General features: G+C 42.7%; 1 protein-coding gene across 3 annotated transcripts in view; it reads left to right on the top strand.

The window, feature by feature from the left end:
- Positions 1-12,268, top strand: part of CSMD3 (CUB and Sushi multiple domains 3) — an 872,847-nt gene that overhangs the window by 231,053 nt on the left and 629,526 nt on the right. For all 3 annotated transcript variants that reach the window (XM_036338167.1, XM_036338166.1, XM_036338165.1), the window contains exon 5: positions 3,881-4,088. In XM_036338167.1, coding sequence (XP_036194060.1) covers positions 3,881-4,088 — 208 coding nt within the window. The remainder of the gene's footprint in view (positions 1-3,880; positions 4,089-12,268) is intronic.

Genomic DNA, 12,268 nt, shown 5'->3' with positions numbered 1-12,268 from the left:
CCTGTCCCCTGCCTGCCGGCAGCCCTGCTCCTGCCACTACCGCTCCCACATGCTGACGGCACTGGCCCTGCTTGCAAGCGTTAATGGTGCAGAGTGATTGGGGCCAGTGCCAACAGCGGGTTTGAGCGGGGCTGGCACTGTCATAGGGTGCTAGCGGCAGCTGCTACCCCAATCACTCCTCAGGGGCAGGGGAGGTGGAGAAGCCCTCAGGGGCGATTGGGGCCTGCAGCCGCCGCTCACACCCGCTGATGGCACCAAGCGATCAGGACTGGTGCCGGGCGCCTGCAGTGGGTGCGAGCAGTGGCTCCAGCACTGGCTGTGGGTGCTAGAAGGGCTGGCGCTGGCTGTGAGTGTGAGCAGTGGCCCTAGTACCGGCAGTGGATGCGAGTAGGGCCTTTGCCAGCAGTGGGTGCAAGAGGTGCCTGCCAGTCCTGATCGCCCCTCAGGAGCAGGGGCAGGTGAAGAAGCCCTGAGGGGCGATCGGGGCTGGAAGCCGCCACTTGCACCCACTGATGGTGCCGAGCGATTGGGGCAGGTGTGAGTGGGGATGGCACTGGCAGCGGGTGCAAGTGCTGGGTGGGACCGTTGCATGTGGGAGCAAAGAATTTTCAGTAACTACCAGAGGCTCGCCCAGATGACAGTGACCAGTGCCCTGCCTTGGTCTGTTGCCCCTACCCAACTGCTCCACTATCTTGCTGCGGCCAACGCCTGCCATGTTCCACGCATGCACCCTGGTGGTCAGTGCATGTCATAGTGACCAGTTATTCAGTTGTGTGATTGTTCCACCGTTTGGTCTATTTGCATATTAGCCTTTTATTATATAGGACTAGAAGCCCGGTGAACAAAAATTTGTGCACTCGGGGGGGCCCCTCAGCCTGGCCTATGCCCTCTTGCAGTCTGGGACCCCTTGGAGGATGTTCACCAGCTGGCTTAGGCCCACTTCCTGGGGGATAGGGCTCAAGCTGGCAGTCAGACATCCCTCTGGCAGCCCGGCAGCCCTCAGGAGATGTCCACTTGTCAGCAGGGGCCAGGCCTAAGCTGCAGTCGGACAGCCTTAGCGCTGCTGAGGAGGCGGGAGAGGCTCTCACCACCACCACTGTACTGGCAGCCGTCAGCCTGGCTTGTGGCTGAGCAGAGCTCCCCCTGTGGGAGCTCACTGGCCCCCAGGGGGCAGCTCCTGCATTGAGCATCTGCCCCCTGGTGGTCAATGTGTGTCATAGTGACCAGTCATTCCCAGTCATTCTTCTATTAGGGTCAGTTTGCATATTACCCTTTTATTATATAGGATAGAGGCCCGGTGCATAGGTGGGGGCCAGCTGGTTTGCCCTGAATGGTGTCCTGGATCAGGGTAGGGGTCCTGCTGGGGTGCCTGGCCAGCCTGGGTGAGGGGCTGGTGGGTGTTTGCAGGCTGGTCATACCCCCTTCAGGGTGGGGGTCCCCACTGGGGTGCCTGGCCAACCTGGGTGAGGGGATGATGGCTGTTTGCAGCTGGTCACATCTGCTTCATGGTGGGGGTCCCCACTGGGGTGCCTGGCCAGCCTGAGTGAGGGGTTGATGGCTGTTTTCAGGCTGGTCACACCCCCTTCAGGGTGGATGTCCCCACTGGGGTGCCTGGCCAGCCTGGGTGAGGGGCTAATGACTGTTTGCAGGCGGGTCAAGCCCCTCCCTCCCCCAGTGGGGATCCTTACTTCATGGAGGTTTGGCCAGCCTGGGTGAGGGGCTGATGGCTGTTTTCAGGCTGGCCACACCCCCTTTAGGGTGGGGTGGTCCCCACTAGGGTTCCTGGCCAGTCTAGGTGAGGGGCTGAGGGCCGTTTTCAGGCTGGCCACCCCTCCCCCGGCGACATAAGCTTCCAACCTCTTCTTTTTTACTTTTTCTTTTTTTTTAATTCTGGGATTTATTTATTTATTTACAAAGTTTACCTTCTAAACTTTGTAGCCTTGAGAGGAGCTCAGAGCTGGCCAGGGCGGGCAGGAGGGAAACCTCCTGCTCGCTCCAGCTCCGTGGCCACAGCCAGCTGAAAGCAGGTATCTGGGGTTTATTTAGCTTCTATAATTGAAACTTTGTTGCTTTGAGTGGAGCTCAGAGCCTGCTGCGGCAAGCGGGAAGCTTGGCTCCCTCCATCATTGTTGCAACCAAGCCTACTGCTTGCTCCAGCTTTGTGGCTGCAGGCCGCCATCTCGGTTGGGTTAATTTGCATATAGTCGCTCTAATTGGCTGGTGGGCGTGGCTTAAGGCATAGCAAAGGTGCGGTCAATTTGCATGTTTGTCTTTTATTAGTGCAGATTGGTGGAATAATCGCTATATATAAAAGGCTAATATGCTAATTGTCTGTCCGACTGGTAGCTATGATGTGCACTGACCACCAGGGGGCAGATGCTCAACGCAGGAGCTGCCAAGCTGCAGTGACTTGGCAGCAGCAGTTCTCGGGTGACACACCCCGAAACCAGAGAGGGGCGAGCCCAATTCCTCATGGGGCTGCGCGATTCCACCTTTGGCTGGCTGTGGGTTATGTTGTTGCTGGGGCACTGTCGGCCCCGCATCTGGTTTACTGCATACTTGCATCTGTTCCACACCCTGTACGATAGCAACTTTGCAGAGTGTCCTCTCACACACCGGGACTCCTCGGGGGATGTCGGAGAGCCTGTTTCAGCCCAATCTCTGCAGGCCAGGCTGAGGGACCCCACTTGCCAAAGGGACCCTCCCCCCTCACTCCACAGCTGCCCTTCAAGCCACGGCACCACCCCAGGTGCAGCTGGCTGGGGAGGGACTGAGGAAGGTTGGCTCCAGGGCGTTTCCAGTCTGTCTTGCCCAGTCCTGCCCCACCGGCCACTTTCTAATTAATTTCTTTCAATGTGCACGAATCTGTGCACTAAGTCACTAGTCATATCTAATAAAAGGTTAATATGCTAAGGGTCTGGTCATCCGGTCGGCCATTCAACCAATCAAAGTGTAATATGCTAATGATATCCTAAGGCCGCTCAACTGCTTGCTATGACGTACACTGACCACCATGGGGCAGATGGTCAACCAGTTGACCAGTCGCTATGACGTGCACTGACCACCGGGGGCAGATGCTCCATGCAGGAGCTGCCCCGTGGTGGTCAGTGCCCTCCACAGGGGGCACGCCACTCAGCCAGAAGCCAGGCTTACGCCTGGGAGAGCACAGCAGCGGTGGTAGGGAGCGGGCCTACGCCATCAGTTGGACATCCCCCGAGGGCTCCTTGATTGTGAGAGGGCACAGGCCAGTGAGGGACCCCCACCCAACAAGTGCACGAATTTTTATACACTGGGCCTCTAGTAGGAAATATATTACCAATGATATATTAGTTGATATATTATTTCTCTCTAATTAAAGTTTCTAGACATATGATATATTTTTATTTAAATTGCAATTACACACGTATTTTCAATAGTATTTGAATCATGTCATTAACAAAACTCTATTATATTCTCTCTCAAATTGTTTCTTCATTTTGTTTTTTACTACATAAAAACAAAAAATAAAGCTCAGCCTTACCATAAACATGCACAAAGTGATTAAAGATTTCTCATTACAGACTTTAAGGGTGATGTTTCTTTTATTTTGCTCACTTCATCAGCTAATCAATGAAAAGAAAATCCTGGTTTTGATATCCTGAGAGCAATTGGAGTTTAGATTTTAATTACTTGTATTGCTATTTCAAATAATGGCTAGAAAATTGTCAAGATGTAGTTTATATATGTTCTTAAATATTTTTCATGGATTTCTCATTTTATTTTATCTCTATTAGGTATATACACTTGGTATCACAACATTTGGTCTGTTATTTTATTTGAAAATGTTGTAAGAGTTGCATTTCTCTCTTATATCTGAACATTTCATTCTTGCTCTTAACAGCTGAAGATGCATGTGGAGGAACCATGAGAGGATCCAGTGGTATTATATCAAGCCCTAGTTTTCCCAATGAATACCATAACAATGCCGATTGCACTTGGACCATTGTAGCGGAGCCTGGGGACACGATTTCACTCATATTTACCGATTTCCAAATGGAAGAAAAGTATGATTACTTAGAAATAGAAGGTTCTGAGCCACCTACAATATGGTAAGTAGATATTTTTTATTAACCTAGCATTGATATTGTTGCCTAAGACAAATTGGGGATCAAAGTATAGTTATATGTGGGCCTTTACATTTTTGAAAGAAATTTATAATTAACAGGAAAATTATAAGTGGCAGCTGTCAGAGATAAGGGATATTTTAGAAAGTCAGGGCACTGATAGAGCAAATAGATTGGTAGTATTTTGAAAGACAGAGCTTCCCGTCAGTATTTCCTTATCACTCTATTCATGGAAAGTAATGTGATTTAATCAAAACTTGAGTAAGGATATCACATTTCTAATGTAATCTACAGTTGTGTTATTTAGTATGCCAGTCCATACTTGATGTTTCCTTTCAAATTAATAGAATAGTCCTGGAAGAAATTTGGCTTGATTTTTGTAGTTAAATCTTATATACCCTTTTATCTGAAAGCAAAATTTAAACAATATATTCTGAGTAAGTATGGTTTCCTTCTTTAGAAACTCAAGACATGTTCAGAAAACTGCAGTTTTCAGATCATAATTTTAAAAGAAAATGTTCCTTTATGCCATTTTAAAAAATTGAACACATTTATTACTAAAGGGTAAAGTAGATTATGAATCAGTAATTAAGTAAAGAATGATAAGATTAGTGAAGAAAAAAAATATATAAACACTAAACTAGGAAGGGCCTTTTAAGCCATGTAGAGGATTTGATAAGAACAATGGGAATTTATTAAAGTGTTTTTATAAAAAACAATTGCATGAAGAGGTCTAAATTCTGAATTTTCAAATGGTTATTCTTATGTGCAAAGATTGATTTTCAGGGTGGCTCAATTAGCTGTGGGAAGACCACTTGAGAGGTGATTGCTGAAATCCCAAAACAAATCGTGGTAGCTTGGATTATGATGGTATTGATGGAGATAAAAAAAAAAAAAAAGAATGAGTTGAGAGATATTTAGGAGGTATAACGAAAAGGACTCTGTAATGGGCTGAGGAGTGATAAAAGAAAAGATAGTGCTAAAATAAAACATAATTTTCTAACATACAGATTGTTAAAGACGTATTGGAAAATGTTGAATGAAGGTCAAGTTTGCAGTAGGGATGCTATGAATATTGAATTTTTTTAGATATATTTAGTTTGAATAATCTTTTATATCTGTCTGTATGATTCAGGAGTTCTGAATAGAAGCATAACTGGTATATAGTACACATAGATGGTAATTGAACCAGTAGACATCAGTAATCATGGCTAGATAGAGGCAGGATGGAATGAGAAGACAGGACTAGAAAGGGACTAAGTCTGAGCATCAATAACATAAGAGTCAGGCTGTTTTATTTTCTGGAGTAAGCATGGGGCAGTGGAAAGAATGACTTTTAAAATTGATATGAACTTTTCAGTTCAAGAGAAAGCAGATGATAGACTCTTGGGAGAAGCTGCAGTCAAATTTCAATGGCTGGGTAAAGGAAAGCATGGAGACTTTGGCTGTGTTTGCAATATACCACATACAACAGGACAATTTTAATAATTCAGTATTTCCTATATTTTAAAGTAATGGATATTTAAAAATTAATGTTTATTATCTTTCATGAAGTAAAATATGTTCAGGATTTTTTCATCTCTATATTCAACAAGATAATTACCTATTTGTTTTGGTTCATAGAAAATATTGTTAGTCTTCAATATATCGTTAACTTTATGAGCGAGAGTATATAGTTCATGCTATCATTCCAAACTTTTGGGGAAATTACTTCAGAATTTTTCTAAAAGAACTATTGTCTTCATTTAGTTAAGCTTGAATGGTTGGAAAGTAAAATAAATAAAAAAAAATTAAAAACACCTTTTTGGCATGTCAGGGATTGACTGAGAGTACGAAAAAACATTAATAAATTGTTCCAGGAATACTACGACAAAAATAAAACAAAACAAAAACAGCAATACAATTGCAGAGGATAAAGAAAGGGCCAGCTTGAGTGAAAATTATGTAGTGAGAGAGAGTGGGAATAGCTGAGAAGGATAGTAGAACACCAACAATGTGCCTTAGGGAGTTATTAAGGAAAATACCTGTTTAATGTTCAATATTAAGATATATGCTCAGGCCCTAGCTGATTTGGCTCAGTGGTAGAGCATCAGGCTGTGGACTGAGCGATCCCGGGTTTGATTCCAGTCAAGGGCTCATACTTAGGTTGCGGGCTCAATCCCCAGTAGGGGGCATGCAGGAGGCAGCCAATCAATGATTCTCTCTCATCATTGATGTTTCTATCTCTCTCTCCCTCTCCCTTCCTCTCTGAAATCAATAAAAAAATATGTTAAAAAAGATATATGTTCAGCTGGGTTGAAATTTAATACTTAATTCCATTCTTGTGGGGTAATTGTTGACAATTGAAATCTGTTGAAATCAGCCTGAAACATTTGCACCAGGTTTTGAAGAGAAATTCATCACCTTTTGACATATGATCCCAAGGTATGTGGTTTATGTACTAGTAAGTAAAGTACAAACCTGTCTGTTTTCTCACCATGTTGTAAATTATCAGAAAAATAACAATGATTTTTCTAACGTTTCATTTTTTTCTTATGGTGTGGATGTGTTGTATAGTTTCTTAGGAAATAATAGTTTTAAACCAGGGGTTTTAAAGGATTTGTGATTGGGAAAGGATTTTTATAAATTCTATCCTATCTAATAAAAGAGAAACATGGTAATTGGCGTACGACCGCTAACCTTCCCATTGGCTAATCAGGGCAATATGCAAATTAACTGCCAGCCAAGATGGCAGCCTGCAGCCAGGCAGCTTAAACTGAACATGAGGCTTGCTTGCTTCAGTGACGGAGGACTGCAACGTTCCCCGCCTGCCTTGCTGTTCCCCGCCTACCTTGCCGGCCTCTGAGCCTGCAGTTTGAAACATAGTAACAAATATAGACGCTAAACAAAACCCCAGAAACCAGCTTTCAGCCGGCCGGGATTTCAGAGCTGGAGATGATACAGAGTTTCAATTATAGAACCTAAACAAACCAGATACCTACTTTCAGCAGCGGAGGCCTCAGAGCTGGAGCCAGAGCTAAAGCTGGCCCAGAATAAAAAAAAAAAAAAAGTAAAAAAGGAGCAGTTGGGAGCTTCAACCCTCAGCCCCTCACCCAGACTGGCCAGGCACCCCAGTGGGGACCCCCACCCTGAAGGGTGTGTGACCAGCTGCAAACAGCCATCATCCCTCACCCAGGCTGGCCAGGCACCCCAGTAGGGACCCCCACCCTGAAGGGTGTGTGACCAGCTGCAAACAGCCATCATCCCCTCACCCAGGCTGGCCAGGCACCCCAGTGGGGACCCCCACCCTGATCCAGGACACCCTTCAGGGCAAACCAGCTAGCCCCACCCATGCACCAGGCCTCTATCCTATATAGTAAAAGGGTAATATGCCTCCCAGCACCGGGATCAGTGTGACAGGGGGCAGCGCCCAAACCCCCTGATCGCCCTGTGGCTCTGTGTGTGACAGGGTAGAGCCATAACCTCCCCATCGGCCCTGCCCTGAGTGTGACAGTGGCAGCGCCCCAACCCCCTGATCGGCCCTGCTCTGTGGGTGATAGAGGGCGGTGCCACAACCCCCTGATCCGCCCTGCTCTGTGTGTGACAGGGGGCAGTGCCCCAACTCCCCTATTGGCCCTGCTCTGTGAATGACAGAGGGGAGCTCCTCAACCCCCTGATGGGCCCTGCTCTGTGCATGACAGGGGGGAGCTCTCCAACCCCCTCATGGGCCCTGCTCTGTGCATGACAGGGGGGAGCTCTCCAACCCCCTGATGGGCCCTGCTCTGTGCATGACAGGGGGGAGCTCCCCAACCCCCTGATGGGCCCTGCACTGTGCATGACAGGGGGGAGCTCCCCAACCCCCTGATGGGCCCTGCTCTGTGCATGACAGGGTAAGGAGCCCCAACCCCCCTGATGGGCCCTGCTTTGTGCGTCACAGGGGGTGGCGCCGCAACCTCCCCATTGACCCTGCCTTGAGTGTGACAGGGGGCGGTGCCCCAACCCCCCAATCGGCCCTACCCTGAGCGTGACTGAGGGTGGCATCGCAACCTCCCAATCCGCCCTGCTCTGTGTATGACGGGGGCGGCGCCCCAACTCCCCAATTGGCCCTGCTCTGAGCCCGACCAAGGGGCTGCACCTAGGGATTGGGCCTTCCTTCTGCCACCCGGGAGTAGGCCTAAGCCAGCAGGGCGTTATCTCCCGAGGGGTCCCAGACTTCGAGAGGGCACAGGCCAGGCTGAGGGACCCCCCTTCCCCCCGAGTGCACAAATTTTTGTGCACCAGGCCTCTAGTTGTTTTATAATTAAGCAATCTTTTTCAATTAAATTGGAGTTCATGAACATACTAAACACATACTGATTAACACTGAAAATTCAGTTAAAAAGAAAATTCAAGTTATACTTTTAATTTACTCAGGAAGTAAAGTATAATATCACTCAAGGAAAGACTAGATGAGGTCATATTTAAAAAACAAATACTTAACTTTTCAAGTTTGTTGCTTATATCTTAATGAGCATAAGTAAAACCATTATATTTGTAGAAAAATTTTGCTGAATCTTCAGATAAATTATATAAATTCTTTACATATATTCTTAATATTAATGTAATAAATTATATATACACCCAGGCACATATGCTTCCAATAATGTCTTTGTACTTAATTTACCTTTGTCATATTATCTATTGTTAATATATATATTTTATCTTTTTTAACTCTTCTTTAACTGTTCTCTTCCACAAGAACAGTTTATCCTCCACATAACCACTTGTAATGATAAATTCTGAAAGTTCATGGATTTCACCTTTTGAAATTATTCTGTTTCTTGAGGGAATGATTGAAGGAGCATGACAGGATTAGGTTACTAGGAATCATTGAGTGCTATGAAGACACTTTTTGGAATGAGATCATGGATTTTGACAGAACTGAATCTGCCTTGTTAGAGCAGGGTAACATTATGCAAACTCACAGAAAATAGAGTGCTCATTTAGCTATTCACCATGTTCTCATCTTTACTCCCACCCTTCCTTCCCATGTTCCAGTAATAATGGCATCCCTTCAGTTTCTTAAAATAGGACACAATTAATAAGTCCTTTGCAAATGCTATTTAATTTTCCTGAATGTTCTGCCCCTCCTTCTCCATTTTTTTACCTAATGTTTATTCCCTCTTCTAATTACATTTTAAAAATTACTTCCTCTCTTTTGTCTTCTCTGAGTGTTTAAAGTAGGTAAAATCGTCCTGCTGCACTTCCACAACATTGTCTACATGTTTTAATATCCATTAGAGTTTAAATTCCTTGTTCAGTGCTTATATTCCTTAAATACTATAATCTCAGTGAAGGCAGATACCATATCAATTTAATTTAAAAATCTTAGGACTGTGTCCAGAGCATATGATGTACCTCATGCTTTTTAAGTGAATGAATAAATGTTATTTATTTGTTTTCTGCACCAGAAAACATGTCACCATAACAACATAGTCTCTCCCTGAGTGTAGATATTTATGGCAAGACATGTTATAATTAGAAGCTTGCTCAGTGATCACAGAATTAGAACAGAAAAAGGCAGTTATTGGTTTTAACATTCCTAAGCTACCATAACCACATTTGGCCATTCCAGAGTGACATACTTGCCAAAGGAGTGAGAACGATCAAGTCTGTGGGCTGGTGGACTGTTCCATTGAGTTGATGTCTTTCCTTCACTGTGTAAACTGGACAAGTTATAATCTGCTGGGTTAAGATTTTGCTTCCATGCTTTTAAATTCCATCCTTGCCTCGTTAAAAATCTTCACAGGTCTTCTTGATTGAAGTTTGAGTGTTCTTGAATTCACATATCTATAATACCTATACACACACACTCACACACACACACACACACACACACACACCCACCCCATATCTTGCCTAGGAAAAAGTAATTTTGCAGAAGCCTGGATATATACTACATGCTAAAAATAAGGTCTAGTTTTCATTCATTCAACAAACACATCATACTTTGTCCTGGGGGATATATTTACACTGGTTAATAAAATATTCATGAATTCTGATCACACGGAGACTATAATGTACTCTTCTCTATATACCTTATGATATTAAACACTAATGAACCAGTGCTTGTATAGAATAGTCCACTTGATCTCATCTTACAGATAATTCTTGTTATTACATAACATTTTTCATGATCTTCTTGATGATAGAACTACATTTGTCTGCTATAATAAAAATTACATACTAGACATAACTGAAAGTCATCCTGGGATAACTTTTTTTTTCTAAAGTACGTTACCTTTTACTTACATAGTTGACCCTTGAACAACTCAGGAATTAGGAAAATTGACCCCTAGTACAGTTGAAAGTCTGTGCATAACTTTGACTCCCCCAAAACATAGGTGTCCTTTAGTATCAATAGGGAATTGATTCCAAAATCTATTGAGGATAACAAAATGCATGAATACTCAAGTCCTCTATATAAAATGTCATAGGATCAGTACATGTAGTCAGCCCTCCATATCCAAGGATTACCTACTGTGAATCAAAAACAAATATGTAAAGGGGGCCAACTGTATGGTAATAGATGGTAACTGGACTTTTAGGGAGATTACTATGTAGTATATAAATATATCAAATTAGAATGTACACTTGGAGTTACATATTATTGTTTTTTAAACCATCTCTTGATAAAAAATATGATTAATTATTAGATGATTAAAAATTTGACATTTTTCTGTTTCTGGAGACATTATAGCTATAAATTACCTTCCTAGACTTTTCCATGTAATAAAAACTGGCCTACATTATTATAACCATAGTTTATAGTTTTATTACATTCTTTCAGTTGGTGTCACTCTACCCTGTACAACTGAGAACATGCTGTAATGAGATAAAGTTTCTCAACATGTATTCATAAATGTCACAAATAAAGAACCTTTAAAATATTTTTACGAGTAGAAAGCATTATCATGTATACATGTGCTATTTCTACTACTAAATTATTGGGTAAGCTCAGGTATAAGATTTACTGTTTCTGAGTTTTACATCTCTCACAATTTTCCTTGTGCTTTTGAATATTTAATGAACTTTTTAATATTGTCCTGCTGGGTATTGTGGCATTGCCCTCTATCTTTAATTTATTATTTAAATTATTCAGAATTTATATTATTGAGGATTAGACCAATGTTAAAATTAGTTCATGAATTTGTCCTTGATAGTGGCAGCAAGGATATGGATAACTTGCTGAGTAGGCATCAACTTTAAAAGGTTAATTGTGTGATTCATAATCTAGAGCTCTCATAGATAACTTAATATGTATAGCATCCATGAGTTTATCTTAAGTTCTAGTTGAATACTCAGAAAAGAAAATGCTATGTCCCAGTGATCTTAAGTTTTTATTTCTGTGATTTTATTATCATATATAAATAATGTGATCCATGAGTTCATATTTTACTTTATAAATAAAATTTCCTATTATGCTTGTTTTCCTTAAACTTTGTCAGTTTTTCTTTTTTAATTCTTACCCTAGGATATGTTTTTCTTAATTTTTTAGAGAGTGTGGAACGGAGGGAGGGAGAGAAAAAGAGGGAGAGAGAGAGAGAGGGAGAGGGAGAGAGAGAGAAACATCTATTAGTTGCCTCCTATACATGTGCCAGGACCAGGGATCCAACCTGCAACCTAAATATGTTCCCTGATCAGAATTCAAACCCACAACCAGTGCACAGGACAACATTCCAACCAACTGAGCTACCCGGCCAGATCAGACTTCGTTAGTTTTTAAAGTTGGCTTCCAAGGTAAATGCTCTGTAGGAATACAATATTTGTAGAGACCAGAAGAAATTATGATTTCTTGATTCTTTTACCTAATATTTCCTGTCAAGTTATCTTTGATTAAATCATGAAATTTACCAAAAGTAGTCAGCTTTTATGTTATTGGTAGAACATTTTGACCTTTCCAGAAGATCACTGGGCCATTGCATTTTCTTTTATGAGTATATTATTTGATTTCATGTGAGAGCCAATATCAACATATATCAGTGTTAATTATCTTAATAATTATTGGGTGTCACTTAAATATATTGAGATAGATCAATTGCCCTGAATACTATAAGCATATTTTATTACTGTTATCTTTAACAATATTCTTTCAAATATTCAATCCTTTATCTCACTGTTGATGAGAAATGAATTAGTCAAGGCTC

Source organism: Myotis myotis, unplaced genomic scaffold (assembly GCF_014108235.1).
Source record: "Myotis myotis isolate mMyoMyo1 unplaced genomic scaffold, mMyoMyo1.p scaffold_m19_p_16, whole genome shotgun sequence".
NCBI lineage: Eukaryota > Metazoa > Chordata > Mammalia > Chiroptera > Vespertilionidae > Myotis > Myotis myotis.
This window is presented reverse-complemented; position numbering and strand designations above follow the sequence as displayed.